The following is a 21,493-nucleotide window of genomic DNA, read 5'->3' on the forward strand; positions in this document are numbered from 1 at the left end:
TAGACTGTTCCAGCAGGCGCGACCCACTGTGTGTGCTGACCGAAGCCACCCAGGGTCCCTCGACGCTCAGCATCAATGTGCCGCCATCCATCACGACGACCGTGGGAGGGGAGCGGCATGGCAGGCGGACGGGCAGCACGACGAGCCTCAACTCGAAACGTAGACACGAGTTGGGGCCCACGGTGGTTTTGACCGCGTGCAGGCAAACAGCAGCGCAGCCGACTGTCACTACCACCCAACGGGGGCGGGCCTGGAGGGTGCAAGGACGCGCAAAGCCATGGCTCCGGGTCAGGTTCTAGATCGTCCACCAGCCCTCTTATGTGCGACTCTAGCAAAAGACCAACCATATCGCTGACTGCCCGCCGTGCCTGCCATTTCTCGCCTTCCTTCTCTCTGTCCCGCACATCACGCATTCCTCGCCCTCCCACACACCGTTACTAATCCGCTTCCGCATGCATTTCCGACTTCCTTCGTAGCCCTCTGCATATCGTTGTCCAACTTCGCACTTCGTCTGACCAACACCCCTGTGCCCATCCTGGACGCCCGTGCCGATTGCCCGCATGGGATTCTGAAAGATGGAGGGACTTACTACCATCCCACCTGATATAATCGAGCGCCAGTCGCTCTGCTTCTCTCGCCCAGAGCCAGGCATGGTCGTGCAACAAGGAGAGAACGGCTTCAGAGAAGAACTGTCACAGCTATATGTCCCCGCAGAGAGCAACGCCGCCGAGCAACTCGTCAAACTAAAGGACTCCCTCCGCAAAGCCGACACCGACAGCTTCTGGATTCAGCTCACCCAAGGCCTCGCCAAAATTGCCGATGCTCAGTACGCTTTTGTGTCCAAGAGAATACTGGTTGATGATAAGAATGTTGCTGTCGAACTGCCCCCCATTGGAGAGCCTGGAGCATGCCTCATGGGCGAGGCCTTTTACATCAACGACGACCATGGCAACGGACCCGGCCATCTGAGAAACTTCAAATACCATGCCTACCAATGTCCGTGTGCCTACATGAAGCACGACAAGGTCTTCATCATTCCCGAAAGATTAAACGATTTCATCCTCGACAACCCAAATGACCTGATCATTCCCGGAGAGGCTTACCTTGGAATCCCTTTGTTTGCCGAGGGAAAGTGCTTCGCTCATTTCGGTGTCATGTGGGGAAAAGAGGGCGCAGCTCGTCGTGTGTTGAGCTGGGGGTTCCTCGAAATGCTGTTCCATAGCCTGGAAGACATGATTCTAGAACGCGTATTGGAAGGCAACGAGTTTGCAAAGTCAGCAGAATCAATTCAAGCCGAGATACCCAGGATCGTGCCGCACAGAGCCGTCTCGGCGGCTCAATCGTTGAAGCCCTACGCCCGGAGCTTATCCCATGAATTAAGGACGCCAATGCAGGGCGTTGTTGGTATGCTGGATGTTATGATGGCAAACGTAAAAGAAGCATCAGAATCATTGCAGCTCGAATCACGGACCCGTGAGATACTCGACACACTCAGGGAGAACATTGAAGCTGTCCAAGGTGTGTAACAACTCGTTGAAGAACCTGTAGTGATGGCTCTATACTGATGCTACTCTAGACAGCTCAAGACGTGCAGTCGAGGCAGCCGATAATGTCGTCCATGCCTACGACATGAACATGGGTGTTCCAGAGACCCCACTTTCGCCACTCGACAAGACTCCGGACCAGTGGAACACTTTCTGGCGTGAGATGCGACCCGATTTGATGATCACTGGTAACGACATGCGTGCTCCATTACGCGGCATCAAGAGGAGGAGACACGAGGTTTCTTGGGCAGACCATGCCAACAAGACACGCGTTGCCAAGAATGCTCGCCAACGTGTTCGAGACACCTTTTCAGAGGAGCCCCCCAAGCGCGGCACTAAGTCGTGCCCCCCAGACGCAAGCGCTCTGGAACTAGACCGACTGGACCACACCTGCTCGCATGGAACCTCGTTAGGCAAGTGCGATTCAACCACCTCGCCCATCTTCGCATCCGAACATTCCAAAGTTCCCGGTCTCCGACATACCAATCTAAGAGAAGTGCTTCAATACGTCATTAACGATGCGCTCAAAGTGGGAGGAAGGCCGGATTCCGCCATTGCTGAGGCTACCGACACAGGAGAGCGCATTGAAGTCCGAACACGTAGCTCCAACGGAGAGGCACATACTAAATGGATCGAGTGGACCGTCTCTGCCGATGTCCCAGAGACGATTGTCATCGATGAACGGGATCTCGCCAAGATGGTCTCCTGCCTCGCTCTTAATGCTATCAAGTTCACACAGGATGGATCCATCACACTTCAAGCGACACTCAGCGCAAAAGGCCGTTACATTGTCATCAATATCAAAGATACTGGCTCTGGCATCCCCGCAGCTTTCCTACCTAACCTGTTCAAACCATTCTCGAGAGAAGACGATTCGATGACACGACAGAGTGAGGGACTGGGTCTTGGTCTAATGGTCGCCAAGGGGATTGCAAGGAAACTAGGTGGTGATCTCTTCTGTCTCCGTTCGCATGTTTCTGGGCCAGGGAGAGGGTCGGAATTCGAAATGAGAGTCCCGCTTACCCCAGGCGAGATTTGCAGTCGCCCTGCAACGCCTTTTGGATCCCCTACACTTTCCATCAAATCCCGCATGTCTATCGATCCGGAAGTACCCCACCTGGACCTCGGCCGTGGCCCCGTCACTCCTCCCTTAAGTTCTGAATCATTCAAGAGTGATCGCGAACGTCAGCCGCCAATTACACCTGTCATCACTGTCCGCTCTGCAACATCGCCAGAAGATATCGGCCTCGCTACCCCCCGCCGCACCTTGTCTCCTCCCCGACAACAACACGCCACTCGCGCTCTATCTTCAGAGAGGGACGTTGTGCCATCTGATCTGGGCGTTCAACTGCCTCTGAACATTCTAGTCGTAGACGACAACGCCATCAACCGACGTGTGCTGGTAAGCATGCTGGGTAGACTGGGCTACAAGAACATCACTACGGCATTCAACGGTAACGATGCCGTTGAGACTGTTCGTCGCAATGCTCTCGGCCCGGCGACTGAGTCCTTTGACGTTGTCCTCATGGACCTTTGGATGCCGTTGTTGGACGGCTTCCAAGCCACTGAGGTGATTCTGAAGATGCCAGAGCTTGAGCGGAAGCCGACCATTCTGGCGGTGAGCGCGGACATTACAGACGCCGCTCTTGACAAAGCAGTCAAGAGTGGCATGAAAGGCTTTGTCACCAAGCCCTTCATCACACGAGACATTGCCCGATTGATTCGGACATACTGCGCAAGCCAATAAGCTTGCCACTTTTACTTCTCCCACGGCGCTCTGGCTGCCTGGTTCTATTCACGTTATACACATTATAGTTGTACACCATACAGGTGATCATGTTAGAAAGCGGGCATGATTGGATCGGACTGGGTACACGACGATCACGATAGCATTTGACCAGCCCTTTGGAGGGCCTTTGTTTTGCGGCGTTCAACGAGCGGGATACCTATGGTGGGCTATAATACCCTTTGATGAATTTTGCATGTTGGGATGACCTTGGTTATGGGTTACAGTAGCATATGCGGGCTACTCGAATACAACGAAACGTTAAACATTTTACTCAATCATTCCTCGACCCACAAGTGACTCTGCAGTGATGACGACGCGTTGCTTGGTGAGGCTCTGCTCAGACCCGGATTGCCGAGCTAGACCCGCAGGCACGGCAGTCTTGCCCAGGTGAGGTGCAGTGGTGATGTCGAAGGTGGGGGCCTTGAATCGTGGGGCATGGCCGCCGAACAGGCCGAGCACAGCACGTTGTCGGAATCTGCCCGCACCCCATGCATTTCAGACTCGCTGCGAACGGCGCAAACCCCAGATTTTCACCAGCCACAATTGACTGCAAGTGAAATGATACCGATCAAAGGGAAACTCGAAGACATGGACGGATTGGAAGCGACTTGGGCGAAACGTGGTTATCGGCGAAAAGTGGCTGGTGAGCATGCGCCACAGCACTAGCCCCTTGCGCTTGCGGGTCGATTAGAGGACAGATTTCTTGGGACGCGCCGAAGTCGAGACAAGTGCTGTTGCGCCGCCAGTACAGCCGTTTCTGCCGTGGACAATCGCAGAATCTTCTATCGTCTTCTCCTGCGACTTTACTCGCGCCAGGAAAATACAGTCCCTCCCTTTGTGCTTGAAGTAATCACGCGAAGGTTGTCAAAGTTCCTCTCAACGTCATAGGCGAAGATACCTGCGACTTGCGAGCCTCAACATTTCTAGAACCGACATATCCCTGCGAACAACACTACCACACAACGATTGAGCCACCAGACAGCGTCTCGTTGAACAAGTGGTGTATTGAGCGAAAATAAGCCGGTGATCAGAGCAGTGGGCATGGAGAATGCGTACACCAAGACGCCCGCTGAGGCGCTGAAGTATTTCCAGGTCGAGGAGCAGAAAGGTCTCAGCGCACAGCAGGTGCAAAGCGCGAGGGAGAAGCATGGAAAGAATGGTGTGTTACTATTCCCCTAGACTGCGACGACGACTGCTGACACAGAGAACAGCGCTGCCAGAAGACCCACCAACACCCATCTGGGAGCTCATCCTCGAGCAGTTCAAAGACCAGCTTGTCATCATCTTGCTAGGCTCGGCAGCAGTGTCGTTTGTACTGGCCCTCTTCGAAGAGGAAGAAGGCTGGACCGCATTCGTGGACCCGGCAGTTGTACGTACCAGGCGACGACGTTACATGTACCTGCGCTGACTTGCATGCCTACAGATCCTCACCATCCTTATTCTAAACGCCGTCGTCGGAGTATCGCAAGAAACTAGCGCCGAAAAGGCCATTGCAGCCCTCCAGGAATACTCGGCCAACGAAGCGAAAGTCGTACGTGACGGACATGTCAAACGCGTAAAGGCCGACGAGCTGGTCCCCGGAGATGTCATCTCGGTCACAATCGGTGACAGGATACCCGCTGATTGCAGGATCCTGTCCATTTCTAGCAACAGCTTCAACATCGACCAGTCCATCTTGACTGGAGAGAGCGAGAGTGTATCCAAGGATACCAGGGCCGTCAAGGATGAGAACGCTGTCAAGCAGGATCAGGTCAATATGCTCTTCTCGGGTACTACGGTTGTTACAGGGCATGCGACTGCGCTGGTAGTCCTGACCGGTGGTAACACGGCGATTGGAGACATCCACGAGAGCATCACGGCACAGATCTCACAGCCCACCCCCCTCAAGGAGAAGCTCAACGACTTCGGCGACCAGCTCGCAAAGGTCATCACGGCTATCTGCATCCTCGTCTGGCTCATCAACATTGGCAACTTCAACGACCCTTCGCACGGCAGCTTCACCAAAGGCGCCATCTACTATCTTAAGATTGCCGTTTCTCTCGGTGTCGCTGCTATTCCCGAAGGTCTGGCCGTCGTCATCACAACTTGCTTGGCTCTGGGAACGCGCAAGATGGCTGCAAGAAACGCCGTTGTGCGAAGCCTGCCTTCTGTCGAGACACTTGGTAGCTGCAGCGTCATTTGCTCCGACAAGACAGGTACTCTTACCACCAACCAGATGAGCGTCAACAAGATGGTCTTCCTCAACGAACAAGGTAGTGGCCTCGAAGAATTTGATATTGAAGGCACCAGCTTCGCCCCTGAGGGTCAGGTCTCCCTCCGTGGCAAACCCCTTGAGAACCTTGCTGCTCAATCCGACACCGTTCGCCAGATTTGTGAAGTTACCGCACTTTGCAACGACGCAGCCCTTGCCTACGACTCCAAGAATGGTACTTACAACCTTGTCGGTGAGCCTACCGAGGGTGCTCTCCGCGTCTTAGTTGAGAAGGTTGGCACTCCAGATATCGCCCATAACGCGACCCGCGCCAGCACTTCGCCAGAAGGACTTCTCGATTTCTCTACCAAGCACTACGAAAGCCACTACCCCCGCCTAGCCACCTATGAGTTCTCTCGCGACCGTAAGAGCATGTCTGTTCTAGTCAAGAATGGTAACTCGCAGAAACTACTCGTCAAGGGCGCCCCGGAATCGATTCTTGATCGTTGCACCAATGTCATTGTCGGCAAGAACGGAAAGAAGATGCCCATGAGCAAGCAACTTTCTACCCTTATCAACAAGGAAATTGTCGAGTACGGCAACCGTGGTCTTCGTGTCATTGCTGTAGCGTCTGTTGAAGACATTGAATCGAACCCACTTCTGGCAAAGGCTAAGACTACCAAGGAATACACCCAGCTGGAGCAGAAGATGACTCTCATCGGTCTCGTCGGCATGTTGGACCCTCCCCGCCCTGAAGTCCGCGACTCAATCGCCAAGTGCCGCTCCGCTGGTATCCGTGTTGTAGTCATCACTGGAGACAATCAGAACACTGCCGAGTCCATCTGCCGTCAAATCGGTGTCTTTGGCCCCAATGAAGATCTCACTGGCAAGTCTTTCACAGGTCGCCAATTCGACGACCTTTCCGAGTCCGAGAAGATGGAAGCCGCCAAGCACGCCAGCCTCTTCTCCCGCACTGAGCCAACACACAAATCCAAACTCGTCGACCTTCTCCAACAAGCCGGTGAGGTTGTTGCTATGACTGGTGACGGTGTCAACGACGCGCCTGCTCTCAAGAAAGCTGATATTGGTGTTGCTATGGGGTCCGGAACCGATGTAGCCAAGCTCGCCGCGGACATGGTGCTTGTAGACGACAACTTTGCCACCATCGAAGGTGCCGTTGAAGAAGGTCGTTCCATCTACAACAACACTCAACAGTTCATCCGCTACCTCATCTCTTCCAACATCGGAGAAGTCGTCTCTATCTTCCTGACTGCCGCTATGGGTATGCCTGAGGCTCTGATCCCTGTTCAACTCCTCTGGGTCAATCTCGTCACCGATGGTCTCCCCGCTACCGCTCTCTCTTTCAACCCTCCAGACCATGATGTAATGAAGCGCCAACCCCGCAAGCGCGACGAGCCTCTCATCAGTGGCTGGTTGTTCTTCCGCTACATGGTTATTGGTACCTATGTCGGCGCTGCGACTGTCGGTGGCTACGCGTGGTGGTTCATGTTCAATAGCGATGGGCCCCAGATCTCCTTCTACCAGCTCCGCCACTTCCACCGCTGCTCGACCCAGTTCCCTGAGATTGGTTGTGAGATGTTCAGCAACTCGTCTGCCCAAGCTGCCTCTACTGTTAGTCTGAGCATTTTGGTCGTCATCGAGATGCTCAATGCCATGAACGCGTTGAGCAGCTCAGAGAGTCTGCTTACATTACCGCTTTGGGAGAACATGATCCTTGTTTATGCCATTTGTTTGAGTATGGCTTTGCACTTTGCACTTCTCTACGTCCCATTCTTGCAAGGGCTGTTCAGCGTCATCCCGCTGGACGGCAACGAGTGGAAAGCGGTCATGGCGATCAGCGCGCCAATCATGTAAGTCACATTTCACGCCTTGTGCCAAAGGCTACAGAATGAGCAATCGCTAACATGTTTTCAGCATCATTGACGAGGGCCTCAAGTTCCTCGAACGCAAATTCTTCATCCAAAAGGGTAACGAGAAGTTGGAGCTCGCTGAACAACAGAACGGCAGGGCGAAGAAGGACTAGATGTTCTCTTCCTCTTCTTCTCCCTCTCGCTCGCTGAAACGCGCTGACGGACGCCCACATCTCCGATCCGATCTAGTCAAAGAACGCATATCATGATCACTTTGCATATAGAAGCAAGAGGTGGGACAGCAAGGAGTCAAAGAAGCAGCGAGGAGAGGAGTGTTTTGATACCTTTTGCATGAGATTAGGAGTTTTTGCTTTGTTCAAAGACAAGTGGTAGATGTAGATGTAAACAACATGAATAGAGCAACAGTCACGCCACAGCCGAATGAGTATATGTGGGTACTGCATGTATTTCGAGAGTGTTGTAGGTGCAAGAGCTGGGGTAAAGTGGCGATGTTCAGACCGTTATCGGAACACGGATGCGGCTCTCCAATCTCCGTGGCAAATCATCTCGCCTATTTACTGTATCCAGTCGTAAACTAACAGGACTAGTATATGAGGGCACCGAGGCGACACTCAGTATCCATATGGATGCGATGGTAACGTGACAAACCTAGGCAACATCTGCGAAGCTCTAGTCAAACTTGAATAGATTCCGCCAGGCAAGCCCAAGCCATACCCGAGGTCCCATCAATGCAAACATCTCGCCGACTCTACCTCTGCCCGCCGGTAGCCCACATTCCAGATAACCTTTCTCATTTCCTACACCGACCAACCATGAACTCACGCCAACCACTTCACGACTCCATACTTCCACATTAACGACCTTCATACTTGGCAACCAACTTCCTTCCCTCCTTTTCCAACTCATCAACCGTCGGTTCCCAGACAACCGCCTTCTCATTCACTCCCAAAAACTCCCAGATGCCCACTCCGGCCTTTGTCTTCCCCTCCTTGCTCTTTCCCTTTCCCGCCTTCATCTCTCCAGCCGACTTGCCATTGAGAATCAGATGCAAATCAACTCTCAGCTTCAAGTAACCATTACCCAAGAACATGACGTCCATTCTATACCGCTCAGCAACTGTCTTGAGCGTGATGGTGCGGAACGAAGCGTGGGGTGAGGCTTCGAACGCTTGGATCGGGTACGGCATGGAGCGAGGTGGAATAGAGAGACGCGCTGTATAGGCTCCCGACATGGGATTTAGACCGGCGATGGAGGTGACGTTCAAAGTGCGTTGACCGAACCCGTACTTGTCGACATGGGTAGTGGTGTACTTGGGGCAGTAGAGCTTAAACGTTCCTTCGATGGAGCCCAGCGGTATGGGGATGCGTGTCAGGATGCTGTAGCGCAGGAAGGTGGACGCGGCTTTAACGCGCGCAATGTCAGACGCCGTATTCTCAGTTTCGGTTTCATTTGTGATGATCACTTTGAATGCTGAGGTGTCGTCCGAACGTTGGAGCTGGAGCAGTTGCTCGGATTTGGCCGTGCATCCTGAGGCTTGTTTCAAGCAAGGGAGGGTACCTGCTGCTTCGCTGTCGGAGAGCCACTCGTCGTACTCGTCAAGGTATGCTGCCTCATCGGTAAAATTGACGGTTCGGCGGGAAGCCGTGAATGTGCTAGAGAAAGTGGCAAGATTGGCTTCGTCATGCCTTTCAATGTGCTTCTTCTTGTTGTTGAAGGGAGAGATCTCGTTGCTGGGACGTGTGTATGGTTTATTTGGACGCATTAACATGTCGCGAATGGTCCTTGATGTGGTGGAGGAGCTGCTAGAAGAAGTGCTAGGTGCCTCGCTAACGGAACGACGGCCTCGAGGACGCGGCTTCGGAGTGTCTCTGAGAGGTTCTTTGAACCGCATGAGGTTCGCAGTGGTAAGACTGTCGACCTGACTATTGGTGAGCGGGTTCACGGAACCTTGGCTGCCAACAATGCGCTTTCGGGCCTCTGGGGATTTGGTGTAAATCATGAGGGGAATTTCGGGAGAAGACTCAAGGGTGCCAGGAGCTTTGCTGGTTTCCTTGGACGTGGTAACTGCGGGTCTGAGACTAAACGGGATTGCTTGTACGCGAGGAGTGGTTGCAGGTGTACGGCTCATTTGTGAGAGAGGGGTCTCGCTGACAAGGACTTCAGACTCTCGAAGGTCTATCTTGTTCTTCTTTATCGGTGACTCGCTCACACTGCGCGTCAAAGCACCAAGAGACTTCTGAGGAAGTGGAACTGGTGTGCTCTTCGGCTCGGTAGGCAGGGCTGATGCGACCGACGGAACTGGTATTGGTGTCTTGCTGACCTTGGACACATTTTCCTCGTTGGAAGCCACAGGTGTTTTCTCCAGCTTCTGCCTCTTGGCCTTGGGCTTGATCTCGTCAGACTTGATGGCCTTCTTCGTAGTATCGCTGGCCTTCGGTATCTCAGTCTCAATAGTCTTAGCAACGGTCTTCTTGCCCGAACCCACTGGTCTTCCTGGCTTATTTCTGGGCGACTCAGTAAGTTTAGCGTTCTCATTGATCCGCTGGTCGAAGATAGAGGCGAGGCGAGCAAGGGACTTCTTATTGTCTTCCATGTTCTTCTTAAAGTTGGGGCCGAGCCAATTGTCGGCGTCAGCGAGACCTTTGCCAGTGACAGCTGGACTGTCAACAGGCACCTCGGTCTCTCTCTTCCGCTTCTTCGCAGCAGAAACTGGAGTTCCGTCCGGGCCTTTCTCTCTCTTCTTATAAGGACCACATGGACCGTACCTGCCATTCTTGACGGGTGTGGCGGCGGGTGTCGCGTCGATTGGCGGGGTGTTCTGCTTCTCTTTCAGCTTTCCTGTTTCCGCAGCAGCCATAGCTGCCTTGGCTTCCTTCTTCAGTTTCCTGGCTTCTTTCCTCTCACGCTTCTCGCGCTTTCGCTGAGCCCTTTCATTGTTGACAAAATCGTCTGTCGTGCTGTCGTTCGTCGTAACGGGCGCCGGCTTCTCCGCCTCTTTGAAGTCCATGCTGTTGAAAGATTGACGCTTCATTGAGGTGCCTTGGCCAACGACATGATGTTTTGGGATTCGGTAGAGTCCCTTGGGCGGCATAGTCGTAATCGCCAGTGGTATCTAAAGCGTAGCTCTGGCTGGGAAAACTTCGTTCGATGGTGTGGCTTGGTACTGTTGTTGTTGCTGTCGCGACCCGACTGGGCGTAGGAGGCAAACAACTGCAACTGCGCGGGTGCGTACCGAAACCCAATTATCTAAACTGAATTAGAGCGATCGCGTTAGAACAAATCTTGAAAGTCGTTACCTTGAGTTTTGGTAAATGAGTTGACGGTGGTGTGAGAGGACGGTAAAGACGACGTGGGCCAGAGGATATCGCAAGGTGGGCCCAACCTCGAGGTGAAGGTGAGGATTTAGGCACGAAGTCACCTTCACCGTGAGTATGAGAAAACTGAGCAATGGCGAAAAGCATAAATAGAAGTGCGTAGAGATTAGAGTGTTTACTAAATTGTAGCATCTTTGAGAATGCTTCCGGATTTCCAATGGGATCACGTCGTCCTTAAGGATGATCAGCCAAATACAGCGAAATAAACTTTGTGCACATCAAGTCCCGAATCGCACATGCGGGTATGGAGGGGACATATTTGGTAGAACAGGTATAACAAAATGGCTCATGACCTTAGGATTCGTTGGACATTCTGAAGATACTCAGTGAGCTTTGACATATCAAGCAACCCATCGTGAAACTGTGGTAACCACAAAACTAACCAAATACCTCAGGCTCCATGCTTTGCAAACGCAATGAGTATATACAGATTGACCTCGAAATGGCTACAAAATTACAACACAACTATATTAATACCCTCTCCTGTGGGCGTACCTATGCTATTCGAATTCACAACTATCCTTTGAAGTCGCTAGACAATCTAAACACCCCCACTAAACAGCCTTATAATCCCGGCGCATGCGCAAAGTTCCTGATGTCCTTTGTCTCAATTCGTCCCACAGCAGGATACATATCATGCCGATCGATATAACTATTTGCCGTCTTGATATTCTCCAACCCATCTTTGCTTCCCTCGCTCTTCGCTGTATCAACCTGCACTAGTGCGTTCTTATCCATATCGGCATCGAAATCGGGCAGTCCATTTCTTTCAGGGAAACTAGTTACTTCACCACCGTTTTCTTGGATGGGAGGAATATTCGCCATGTCTCCGTGGTCAAGGCTGAGCTTGCGGACGCGAGAGTCGAGATTTGATGGTGGGGGCTGTGGCGTGCTATCGCTGGGTATTGCGCTGAGCGACTTGGACCGCACGGCCTGGAGAGTGTTGGAATCTTCTGAGGTTTGGTTTGGTGCTTCGCCTGCGGAGAGGGAGCGTTGGGGGTCTACAGTTGGTGTGTGTGGAACACTGTTTGAGCGCTGCTTCTCATGTGCAGTTTTGCTGCTCTTGGACCAGGACTTGAATTTGAAGGCCGAGAGCCAGCCTGGGCGCTTTTCTTTGCCTGCATTTGGATTTAGGGCGCGTTCAGCGGCAAGTTGGATATGAGATTTTGCTTCCGGTTTGGAAGGTTTGGATCCGGCGGTGGGTGTAGGCACGGGCGCAGGCGCAGGCGCTGAGCGGATGTCGTAGTCTGACTTCCGGCGCGCACCTGCTGCGTCCATGTTAGGTTCTGAGAGGCCTAACACAGCGCGATTTCGAGCAAGATTTGATTCTTTGACTTCTTCGCTGATGTACTGCATGGCTTTGTCGATGACTTCAATGTACTCTGGATAGTCGACTACACAGGCTTCGCGAATCAAACGCAGTTTCTCCCAATCCTGTCGCACTGCTGGACCTGTCAGGTCTGGGTGCCACCCCATGCTCTTGAGATCGGAACGAATTCCACGGTCAACCTGCTCTTTCACGCCCATGAGATCGATGAGAGCATCGACTTCGGTGCGTACAACTTTGACGTACTCGCTGAAGCGTGTGGTGTCCTTGACCGTCCAATGGGAGGTCGTCATGCTGAGGTTGCGCTTTAGACTGGCTCGCGCACCTGTCTGATTTAGGAGATCCTTCAGCAGGGTGTACTTCTCGCGGAAGCCTTCTAATCGGTTCGTGTCTAGTGCTGGATATTCGAGGCGCGAGAAAGTCTTTGGACTCTTCAAGCCGTAAACATTCATCAGTTCGTCTCGCGACATGCTACTTGGGCGTCCCGCAATCTCATGGAGCGCCCTGCGGACTTTCGCATTGATGACCTCCTCGTCAAGCCTCGAATCTCTGACGCCAAAGTGTACAGGCACATGTGGATCTGGATTTGTGATGCCAGGATGGCTGGGTATCATGTGTCGTGCAATTGTCGCAGGTGGCGCAGTTATACCCACGGCATCGCCAAAGATCAGCAACCTGCCCTGCTGTAGGCCAAGTTTCGCAAGCACAACCTTTTGCGCATGGTCCTGATCTTTTGAGGGATGGATGAGGTTGAAAGCCTCAACACAGGTGCTGAATTGGGTCGCGAGAGAGAAGACGTCGGTGAGGATCTGGGCCTTGGACTTCCCTCCGGCTGGGTCAGTTGATTCGACGAAGTCGGTCGTACTTTTCGTCGTCATGTTGGCGGGGTAGGTTTCGATGTCCAGCTAACAAGGTACCGATGGTAGAGCGGATGAGGGTGTCGCGCTGCAGAAGCTTGTGCGCCAGCTGAAGGAAAATCAGGATGCATCACGGATCAGGTCAAGTCGATATTCATTGCATGTGCGCATGACGTCTGAGGGGAGAGACCAATATCCAGCTGTGGCGCAGCCGCGTGCACAAAGGAAGCGGGGCAAGGATCGGCAAGCCGTTTATCCTCACTTGGCTTTCCTAGCACCATCTTCATTCGTGAAAATAAGCCAGTATCCGCAACCAAGCACTGCAACAATGTATGCCACGCCTTTTCCTGCAGATTCCATCTGTTTTCGACGCCACACGTGTCCAACGCCAGGTCAGACAAATGCCTCACTGCTCGGCCTGTCACTTTGTTGGGAATGAACGTGCGACCGCAAATTTGGCTGCCAAAATTTTCACCGTCTTTCGCTGCATAGCTCGCGATCTAGATTGTGTAGTCACCTCGGGTACTTATCTAGATTTTCTCACAACAGAAAAGACGCGATAAAGACTACTCGATGATTTAGGAATGATTTGGGCCCCAGTATGCGTCGCGTCGTACTGCACCCGGAATACAGGGCTCGCGGCCTTCGTTGAAAGGTCCTGAACAAGAGACCGTCGCATTACTGGAACCGTTCGCTGCTCGCACGTATCGTGCACGATACCTTGTGACCTGGCGCACTCTGCTCTAGTCGAATTTCAAGCTCACGCCCCTTGCGGCAGTTTGACACAGACGATAGACCATCATAGGTTCTAAAGCGCAATGCATCGTCCATAAGGCATGACACGCAAACTAAGCGGCCCGGACGGTAGTATCCATGATTACGTCGCTCAGCGTCCATCCGTACCTGCGTATGCGTGCGTAGCGTCGCCTAGTTCAAAGCGTTTTTCGCAACGGCGCAGCATCGGCATGGAAGATGATGAGTTCAACGCAGCACCTGCGTTTTGTTCGACTAGAACAATGCTGTATGTGAACGTACTGTCGATATGTAGACAGAACACAAGCGGCTGGCGGTTTGGCCTCTGCAAATTGGGCCGTCTCGTTCGCTAGCGGCTATGCGGTATAGGACCGAAAGAACACTAGAGAGGCGCCTTCCGATGGAAACGCTGAAGATCGTGATACGCATGTCGGCGAGAGGTGTAGCTTGTCTGCTAGACGGCAATCTGCATATTTTATCATGCAGAGCTAGTGCTGAAATGTTACAGCACTGGGACGAGAAGAAGCAATATGGTCCTTTTGCTTAGACGTGGTAGAAGGGACTCTTGCCACCTGGCCTGTCCTCGTTCACACTCAGCGCAGTGTTAGTGTCGCCATCTTGTTCGCACGACCGTGTCTCTGTCTCTTGCTTTTGTAACTCGTTGCGCTCAATACTGAACTCGTTCGTGACAAAGATGCCACTGCCCCGGCGGCCGAGCTCACTCGGTCTACTTGGTGGCAATGCATCATCTTCGCTTTCGCGCTCAGATGCACTTTTACCAGATACCTTACTCTTATTTCCAGTGCCAGCTGGCCCGTGGTTGCTCTTCCAGTCCATGGGGTACGACCGCCGCTTCGAGGTGGCCTTGGTGGCTACCGAACCAAAAAGTGGTCCAAAGAGGCGGACGAATGGAGCGCGGAGCATGGGGAGACAGGCACATATGATACCAGCGTTGGCTTCTATCACTGACCATATTGTAGCAGGAACAGGGCCCCAGGTCGGATCGGGATCGTTTGCGGACCTGGCGATTGTAGTTGCACGATAGATAGACGCAAAAGTGACACTGAGAAGTCAGCAAGGTGCTTTAAATGGAGGCTCAGATACCTACAAGCCACCCGTACCGAAAACAAGTGCCACACCCAACTTCTCGGCTCGTCCCATGGAGAGTCCTAGGATTCTTCGAAAAGGCATTGCAAGGAGCATGAAGTCGGTTGTAATTTGAACAGTGGCATAGGAAATCCACCAGGGTTCATTCTTGAAACATCTGGCTCCAGATATGGTTTTGTCCCAGAATGCGGCGATTGGCGTACATTGGAAAACCGTTGCGATAGTAAAAGCAAAACCGGTCATGATGACCCAAGCGTCTTCAGTAGAGTCAGTCAATGATCTGTAGTCCGAAACGAGCCACTTACTCATGATATGACAGGCAATACGGAAAGACTTTGTGGTGATGGCGAAGATTCGGTAGTACAGGCAAACCACAGAGATCTTGTTGAACATGAGAACGACTTTGTAAACAACTGCTACAGTCAGTGAGATTCATAGTCAAAATTCACACCATTTCCAATAAGTGCCTCCCCGCAGCATCTCAGAAACCGGAAAAACCGAGCGATCCGCATGCTTTTGGGATGATGTGTGCATTTGATGGATGTCAACTCACTATTCGCTCCATAGAACCATTTGCGAGCAATAACGCGGGAGTCGGCAGGTAGATCTTTCCAATGTCTCCCGTAGCCATATACCACAGCTGATCAAAGTTAATACCCATTTCCCAAACTTGTGCCGACCCACTGACCTTGACACTCTGTTACAGAGAGTAAAACTGATGAAAGTAAGGCGGCGATGATCATGTAGTCGTCCATTCCCAGGCCGCTACTCTTGATGAATCGCTGCGCTAGACGTGCGCTGACGAAAAGACCGGCGATAATAACAGATAGGACACTGGTGAGCCAAAGTCCCCATCCGCGCTCAACTGAGCCTTCAGTTCCAAGGCCGACGTTGAAAGTCATGTCGCTTGAGGGTGCTCGAGTTCTGGAAGGTAAATCCTATGGAACATCCATGAACAGCGGGAACGGATAGTATTATGGGCCTCGTCTAGCATTTGGCTTTCCAGGTACCCGTCCCTGGAGATACGGTAGCGCAGGGTGAGGGCTGTGGAGCGGCTGGCAACTCCTTCGTGGGGGCATTACGGGAATGCAGTGACGGCGAATTTCTCGTCGTTTCATTCCGATACGATTGGATCTGGTATACCAATCTTCGGGGACTACATCTGCCGATCTCTTGGTCTCTGTGCGCATGCAAGCTCTTCCTTGCTAGAGTCCAGGCGTTTGCCGTGAACGCAGGGCAAACTTCCAATCGCCTCGGTGTAATGTACTGAACAGGTATGGGTGGGTGACATCACAAATGGAGATCAGCGGTAGCCGGACATCTGCCGGATGTAAGCAGACCGCGTTTGTTGTCCATGTCCACTGTGTTCAAGTTCGGTAAGAACACGCAAAAGCCGTGGCGGATTAGAAGACGTCACAGTCCCAGGTATTCGAATGCTACATGTTGTGGTGATGTTGGCGTTTGCCAGATCGAAAGGTTCCACGCGACCGGGAAGGAGCGGCAGCGCATCAGGACTAGCGTAACTTGAGATGTCAAAGGATGCAGCCGTGCGAGATGAAGCCACCCGTCCTGTCTTAAACGTCGTCGAAGCTTTTCGCGCCGGTGTAACGCCGCGCGCGCTCAATATGGAGCTGTTTGCAACATTTCCAATTGCCTCGGAGCTTTATCTGGTTGTAGTGTATTTTGCCCCTATGGAACACGGTTGGCGTCGACGGCAACGCAGGAACGCGGAGCCAATTGCTTGCCAGGCCGAGCCGCGATTTGAATTTCGCTCCATTAAAGTCAGCTGGTCGCCCGCCTGGCATTGGAATTTATTCCCTAAAGCGCAAGGTTGTTGTTGTTTCGAGTTGAAATTATGCAGCACCTCCTCCTTACTGCTGCAGCTGTAGCCTCGCTATTCGGTTCGGCTGTTGCAGCGCCGAAGAATGGCTCCAATGTTGAGACATCGAGTGGTACCTTGATTGGTCACCCATCGTCTAACAAGACACATGTGACCGAGTTTCTGGGTATCCGATATGCAGAGGCGCCAGTCGGCGAGTTGAGATTTGCTGCGCCGAAGAAGTACGATGCGCCAGCAGGAACTGTCTTCGAGGCATCTGAGTGGGTTAGTAATCGCAATATCGCCAACATGGAGTACAATCGCTAACAAATCATAGTCTCCGTACGTAAGGAACACAAGACATAGAGGATACTTCTAACGACTCTTTAGTGACTGCCCTGCTGTCAAGCCGCCAGTGTCCGCCTTCCCCAACTTCACACAGCCATCCGGTCTGCGTGTGTGGAAGAACTTTGCAGCCCAGAACAACAACTCTGTATCTGAGGATTGTCTGAAGCTCAATGTCTGGACGGCAAGTGCTGGTGATGCGGACGCGAAGAAGCCAGTGCTAGTGTTTCTTCACGGAGGACGTACGTTGTTCCTTTGATTCGCCAGAATATCCCTAACGACCATTCCAGGTTTCCAGATTCCTGGTCCTCACTCTCCCTTCTACAACGGCCAATACCTAGCTGACGCTGAGGATGTGGTCGTTGTGACATTCAAGTAGGGTTCACTCCATCTTTATCCATGCGTTTACTGACAATCCCAGCTACCGATTAGGTATCTTCGGCTTCGCTGGCGCCCCTGGTGTGGAGAAGAACGCCGCGCTGCGCGATCACCGTACCGCTGTCGAATGGGTGCGCGATAACATCGCTGGTTTCGGAGGCGACCCATCGCGTATTGTCATCTTCGGACAAAGCGCAGGCGGTGCTGCCGTCGACTACTGGGCCTACGCCTGGAAGAATGACCCGATCGTTTCTGGCCTCATCCCCATGTCTGGAACCTCCCTGAGCTTCGTCCCCAACACTGTCGGGTACTCGCAGTCCATCTGGTACAATGTGTCCCAGACCATCGGCTGTGGCGGCGCTGCAGATGACGCTGCAGCAGTTGTGTCTTGCGTGCGCTCTGCAAACATGTCTGCTCTTCTGGCTGCCTCCGCAAAGGTTCCTGGTCTCCCAAGTGTGGCTTTGACTCAAGCAACTTTCCACCCGACTGTGGACAACATTACGGTCTTTGAAGATTACCAACAACTCTCTTCCGATGGCTGTTTTGCCAAGATTCCACTCTTGGTTGGTAACGCCGACCATGAAGATGGCTGGTATCGCATCTCTGGGTGGGCGGCCAAGCTGAACTTTACCAATGCACAATGGGATCTGTTCACTCAGCGCGGTTTCACGTGTCCAACCTCTCTGTCCGCTGCATACCGGGCTCAGTATGATGTGCCTACCTGGCGATACAGATACCACGGTGATTGGGATAACCTTCGCCTCTACAACGGCAGCGCAGGTCTTGGTTCCCAAGGAAGCGCTGCATACCATGGCTCCGATCTTGGCTTGGTCTTCGGCACTGCTCAGGACATCTCTGGTCTACCCAATTCTCCTGCCGAGAACCAGTACACGAAATATATCCAGGGTGCCTGGGGTGCTTTTGCCCGGGACTCACAAAAAGGATTGACTGAATATGGATGGCCTTTGTACAACTCAGGTAAGAGTCATTTGTTCTCTGGGTACAACTACTTCTTTGCTAACATACGCACAGGCAATGCCACACTCGTCGAGCTGGCCTACAACAACGACGCGACGCCCAAGTTTGTCAAACCCAAAATCTATGACGCGTCGTGTCCCGCGAAGAATGACCCTCTGCCCGGGCGAGGCGCCTTCTAGAAAGACGGAGCTAGGCGCACATCGCTGAATAAGTAGTACCTTGAAACACATCCTTGAATATTTTCATCTCGTTTACCATCGCTTCGCCTCGACTGTCACTGTCTGCATCTGTACCTTGATTCGGATGGCTGCATCTTGGTGTTCCAGAATACTACGGATTAAATATCAGACGACTCGCCGTTGAACCCAGCACTGAGTTTGCGTCCGAAGAGGTTGTTGTCCCGGCACTTGGGTCCCCAGGATCTGGTTGCGGTCGGGCTGGGTTGACGTTTATGGTTACGGCCCGATGCGCTGACGCCAACTAACAAACTTTTGTCGTAAGCCCACAGCGCGGCGCCAACCGACTTCTCTCCGTAAGAAATGACACGGAAGATATCCTATCGCAGCTGCTGTTCCCTGGAAATGATATCGCAGTCATCTGTGATTGGGCTACCGAGGTAATTGCGAAGGTGGGCGGGTGTGACATGGTGGAGACCAGCACGTGGCTATAGCAATCCCAGCTCATCCGGCGCCATCCTTCCGAACTACAGCAGTGTGTATCGTGAATCTAATCATGCCATTTCCACAACTACGATGTGATTAGACGCATGAACTAGCGTCAAATTCTTCTGTAACCGATCTTGACCAATTGTTCCTGAATATGCCGTTCGCATCAGGCACGACGATCGAGATTTCAGTGGCGCACAGTCTGCATGAAGGCTTGCATGCGTTCGATAGTTCCGTCGAGGAGGATTGAGGCTCGTCGGTGCAGCACATGTACAGTCCTCGGTTTCCAAGAGCCAGAACATAGATAGTGAATCCTTCTGACCCGCCTCATCCACTTGGATAGCTGCTTGACTCGCAGTCTCATCGCACTAATTCGCGATTACGCAGCCTGGACTCTTCAGCACAAGAGAGATTTCTTCCGTTGACATCGTCTTGTAAGATACTCCAGTTTCTCTATAACATATCAGAGGCGAACAGAGACCGGAATCATCAAGGATGATCCCCCGTCTTGGCAATGTATATATTGTTCAATAAGGCCGGGATGTCCAACTGTAAGTACCGGGACTAGAATCCCATGCCGCGTCTATGCTAACCTACCAGAGCAAAGTTACTGCGGGGCCCTTGCGATTGCGGCGTGGTATCTGCACAGGATACGGGCTTGCTCCCCGCCCCTCGGGTCTGTATTTTCTGGGACGAGTAATCTGGTGGCCATCAGGTACAAAAGCCAAAAGCATTCCAGTCGATAGGTAGCCTGATCCCCTGGTACCTGCATCTGAACAAACCGGTCCGTCTTCATCACCACCATCATCATGAGTTCAGTTGGTGCTTGGCAGTTTGCGCCCCTCGTCACCGAATTCCCTACCAATGTTTTGCCTAACCTAGGGTTCTGGAGTGCGACCAACGGGTCTTGGGAATATCAGATTCAAGTCGCATGGCCGTTGAACTGGACATCGCAGGAGGAGAGCTCGACTGTGGAGACGATGTAAGAGCCCATGATGGACTACAGTAGCAACATGAGAAAAGAAGTACTAACACCACTACTAGGTATGTCCTCGATGGCAATGCACTCGGCATGACTGCCACGGAAGCTTTCCGTCGCCGCCGTCCAGTTGAGTTCAACATGCCCGACTGTATCGTCGTCAGCATAGGCTACCCGGAAACCATTGAAGATTCGCCTTACAGCACCCAGCGAAGCTACGACTTCCAGCCTCCTGTCTGCGACGGCTGCCCATTGCCAACAGTGCCTGGCGTGCAGTCCAATGCCAATGAGTTCATCGAGTTCATCGACACTGCTCTCCGCCCCTGGGTCCAGGAAACAGCTTTCCCAAAGGCTGAATTCGACCGCGATGCGCTCTACGGTCACTCCTTTGGCGGCCTCTTCGTCCTGTACGCTCTCACAGTACGCCCCGATCTCTTCGATACATTTCTCAGCGCCTCCCCGGCACTCTTCTTCAACAACGATTACGTCTTCAACAACACGGATTTTCTCGCACCGCTAACTTCGCCCTCGGCTAACAACACTTCCAATGCCACCAAGCCTGCTTTCCAGATAAGCTATGGGGCGCTCGAACAGAACCTGGTGCAGAGGCGGACGGAAACGGATGAGGAGTTCGCCTTTAGACAGAGCATCCTTGTACCGCAGCGGATGACGGATCTGAGCCAAAAGCTATACAGCACGCTGGAGGATAGTCCGGCGTTGAGGGATATCAGCATACATGAGTACCCTTTCAGTGATCATGCTGCAGTAGGCGCGGCAGCGCTCGCGGATGGTATCGACTACTTTCTGGACTGGTGAATGCAAAGTGCTGTCCAGGGTGGAGGTGAAGGAGAGCGACGCCTTGTATGAGGACTGAATGAAAAGCTGATGGTCAACCCTGAACCTCAAGCATTGCTGACCTGTCTTGCCTGAAATTGGTAATGCTTAATTCCGGCCGCGGTGATGTCTCTTGCTGTCATTTTTTCAATGCGGCTCATGACTCTGTGTCTTTGTAGCATCGGCTATTGATCCACTATGCCAGCGCCAGATTTTGCACCCGACTCGTTGTTCCCTTTATCCTGCTCTTCACAGGAGACTTTGTCTGCTGCCTTGATCTTCCGCGTTACCCGGTCACGACGACGCGATTGGAGATGGGAAGTCGGTTCGTCTGGGCTGGGAAGTTACAAATGGATAGCTTGCCGGACTACTTGCCCGTTTGGCAGTAATAGCGCTGTGCCTGACCGCCTTGTTCGAACACCTGGGGACGCTGGTCTGAGGCGATGTCACGCTGGGCGCGACTGGATTCGCGCGACTGGTGGAAACGATTAGATTACAACCCCGCCCTAAGCAGGTCAAAAACCACACGGCGGCATGTGTACTGCCCACATCACCCACAATCGTGCACACGGGGTACGATAAGTGATAACATGGAGTGGACACGTCCCACCGCTCATTGCACCAGAGTTGGAGCAGGTGGTGCGGCCAAATGCCGGCGAGG

General features: G+C 52.7%; 7 protein-coding genes across 7 annotated transcripts; 4 read left to right on the forward strand and 3 right to left on the reverse strand.

Moving 5' to 3' along the window:
- Window positions 1-575: 575 nt before the first annotated feature.
- Window positions 576-3,291, forward strand: J4E82_003224 (uncharacterized protein; the record flags this gene model as incomplete). The annotated part of the gene is made up of 2 exons (XM_051729513.1): window positions 576-1,518; window positions 1,577-3,291. The coding sequence occupies 2 exons, from the start codon at window positions 576-578 to the stop codon at window positions 3,289-3,291; spliced, it is 2,658 nt and encodes an 885-aa protein (XP_051590547.1).
- A 1,083-nt stretch (window positions 3,292-4,374) lies between these two features.
- On the forward strand, window positions 4,375-7,568 carry J4E82_003225 (uncharacterized protein; the record flags this gene model as incomplete). Its single annotated transcript, XM_051729514.1, has 4 exons — window positions 4,375-4,492; window positions 4,545-4,702; window positions 4,757-7,395; window positions 7,460-7,568. The coding sequence occupies 4 exons, from the start codon at window positions 4,375-4,377 to the stop codon at window positions 7,566-7,568; spliced, it is 3,024 nt and encodes a 1,007-aa protein (XP_051590548.1).
- Window positions 7,569-8,269: 701 nt separating this feature from the next.
- J4E82_003226 (uncharacterized protein) lies at window positions 8,270-10,507 on the reverse strand (the record flags this gene model as incomplete). The annotated part of the gene is made up of 1 exon (XM_051729515.1): window positions 8,270-10,507. One exon carries the CDS (start codon window positions 10,505-10,507, stop codon window positions 8,270-8,272), a length of 2,238 nt encoding a protein of 745 aa, XP_051590549.1.
- An 847-nt stretch (window positions 10,508-11,354) lies between these two features.
- On the reverse strand, window positions 11,355-12,995 carry J4E82_003227 (uncharacterized protein; the record flags this gene model as incomplete). The annotated part of the gene is made up of 1 exon (XM_051729516.1): window positions 11,355-12,995. One exon carries the CDS (start codon window positions 12,993-12,995, stop codon window positions 11,355-11,357), a length of 1,641 nt encoding a protein of 546 aa, XP_051590550.1.
- Window positions 12,996-14,270: 1,275 nt separating this feature from the next.
- J4E82_003228 (uncharacterized protein) lies at window positions 14,271-15,736 on the reverse strand (the record flags this gene model as incomplete). Its single annotated transcript, XM_051729517.1, has 5 exons — window positions 14,271-14,790; window positions 14,836-15,091; window positions 15,140-15,247; window positions 15,388-15,474; window positions 15,523-15,736. The coding sequence occupies 5 exons, from the start codon at window positions 15,734-15,736 to the stop codon at window positions 14,271-14,273; spliced, it is 1,185 nt and encodes a 394-aa protein (XP_051590551.1).
- Window positions 15,737-16,689: 953 nt separating this feature from the next.
- On the forward strand, window positions 16,690-18,533 carry J4E82_003229 (uncharacterized protein; the record flags this gene model as incomplete). Its single annotated transcript, XM_051729518.1, has 5 exons — window positions 16,690-16,967; window positions 17,044-17,240; window positions 17,289-17,373; window positions 17,420-18,354; window positions 18,409-18,533. 5 exons carry the CDS (start codon window positions 16,690-16,692, stop codon window positions 18,531-18,533), a joined length of 1,620 nt encoding a protein of 539 aa, XP_051590552.1.
- Window positions 18,534-19,828: 1,295 nt separating this feature from the next.
- Window positions 19,829-20,814, forward strand: J4E82_003230 (uncharacterized protein; the record flags this gene model as incomplete). Its single annotated transcript, XM_051729519.1, has 2 exons — window positions 19,829-20,001; window positions 20,064-20,814. The coding sequence occupies 2 exons, from the start codon at window positions 19,829-19,831 to the stop codon at window positions 20,812-20,814; spliced, it is 924 nt and encodes a 307-aa protein (XP_051590553.1).
- Between the last annotated feature and the right edge of the window lie 679 nt (window positions 20,815-21,493).

The sequence above is a fragment of the Alternaria postmessia genome, assembly GCF_024291825.1.
Source record: "Alternaria postmessia strain BMP 2775 chromosome Unknown scaffold_14, whole genome shotgun sequence".
NCBI lineage: Eukaryota > Fungi > Ascomycota > Dothideomycetes > Pleosporales > Pleosporaceae > Alternaria > Alternaria postmessia.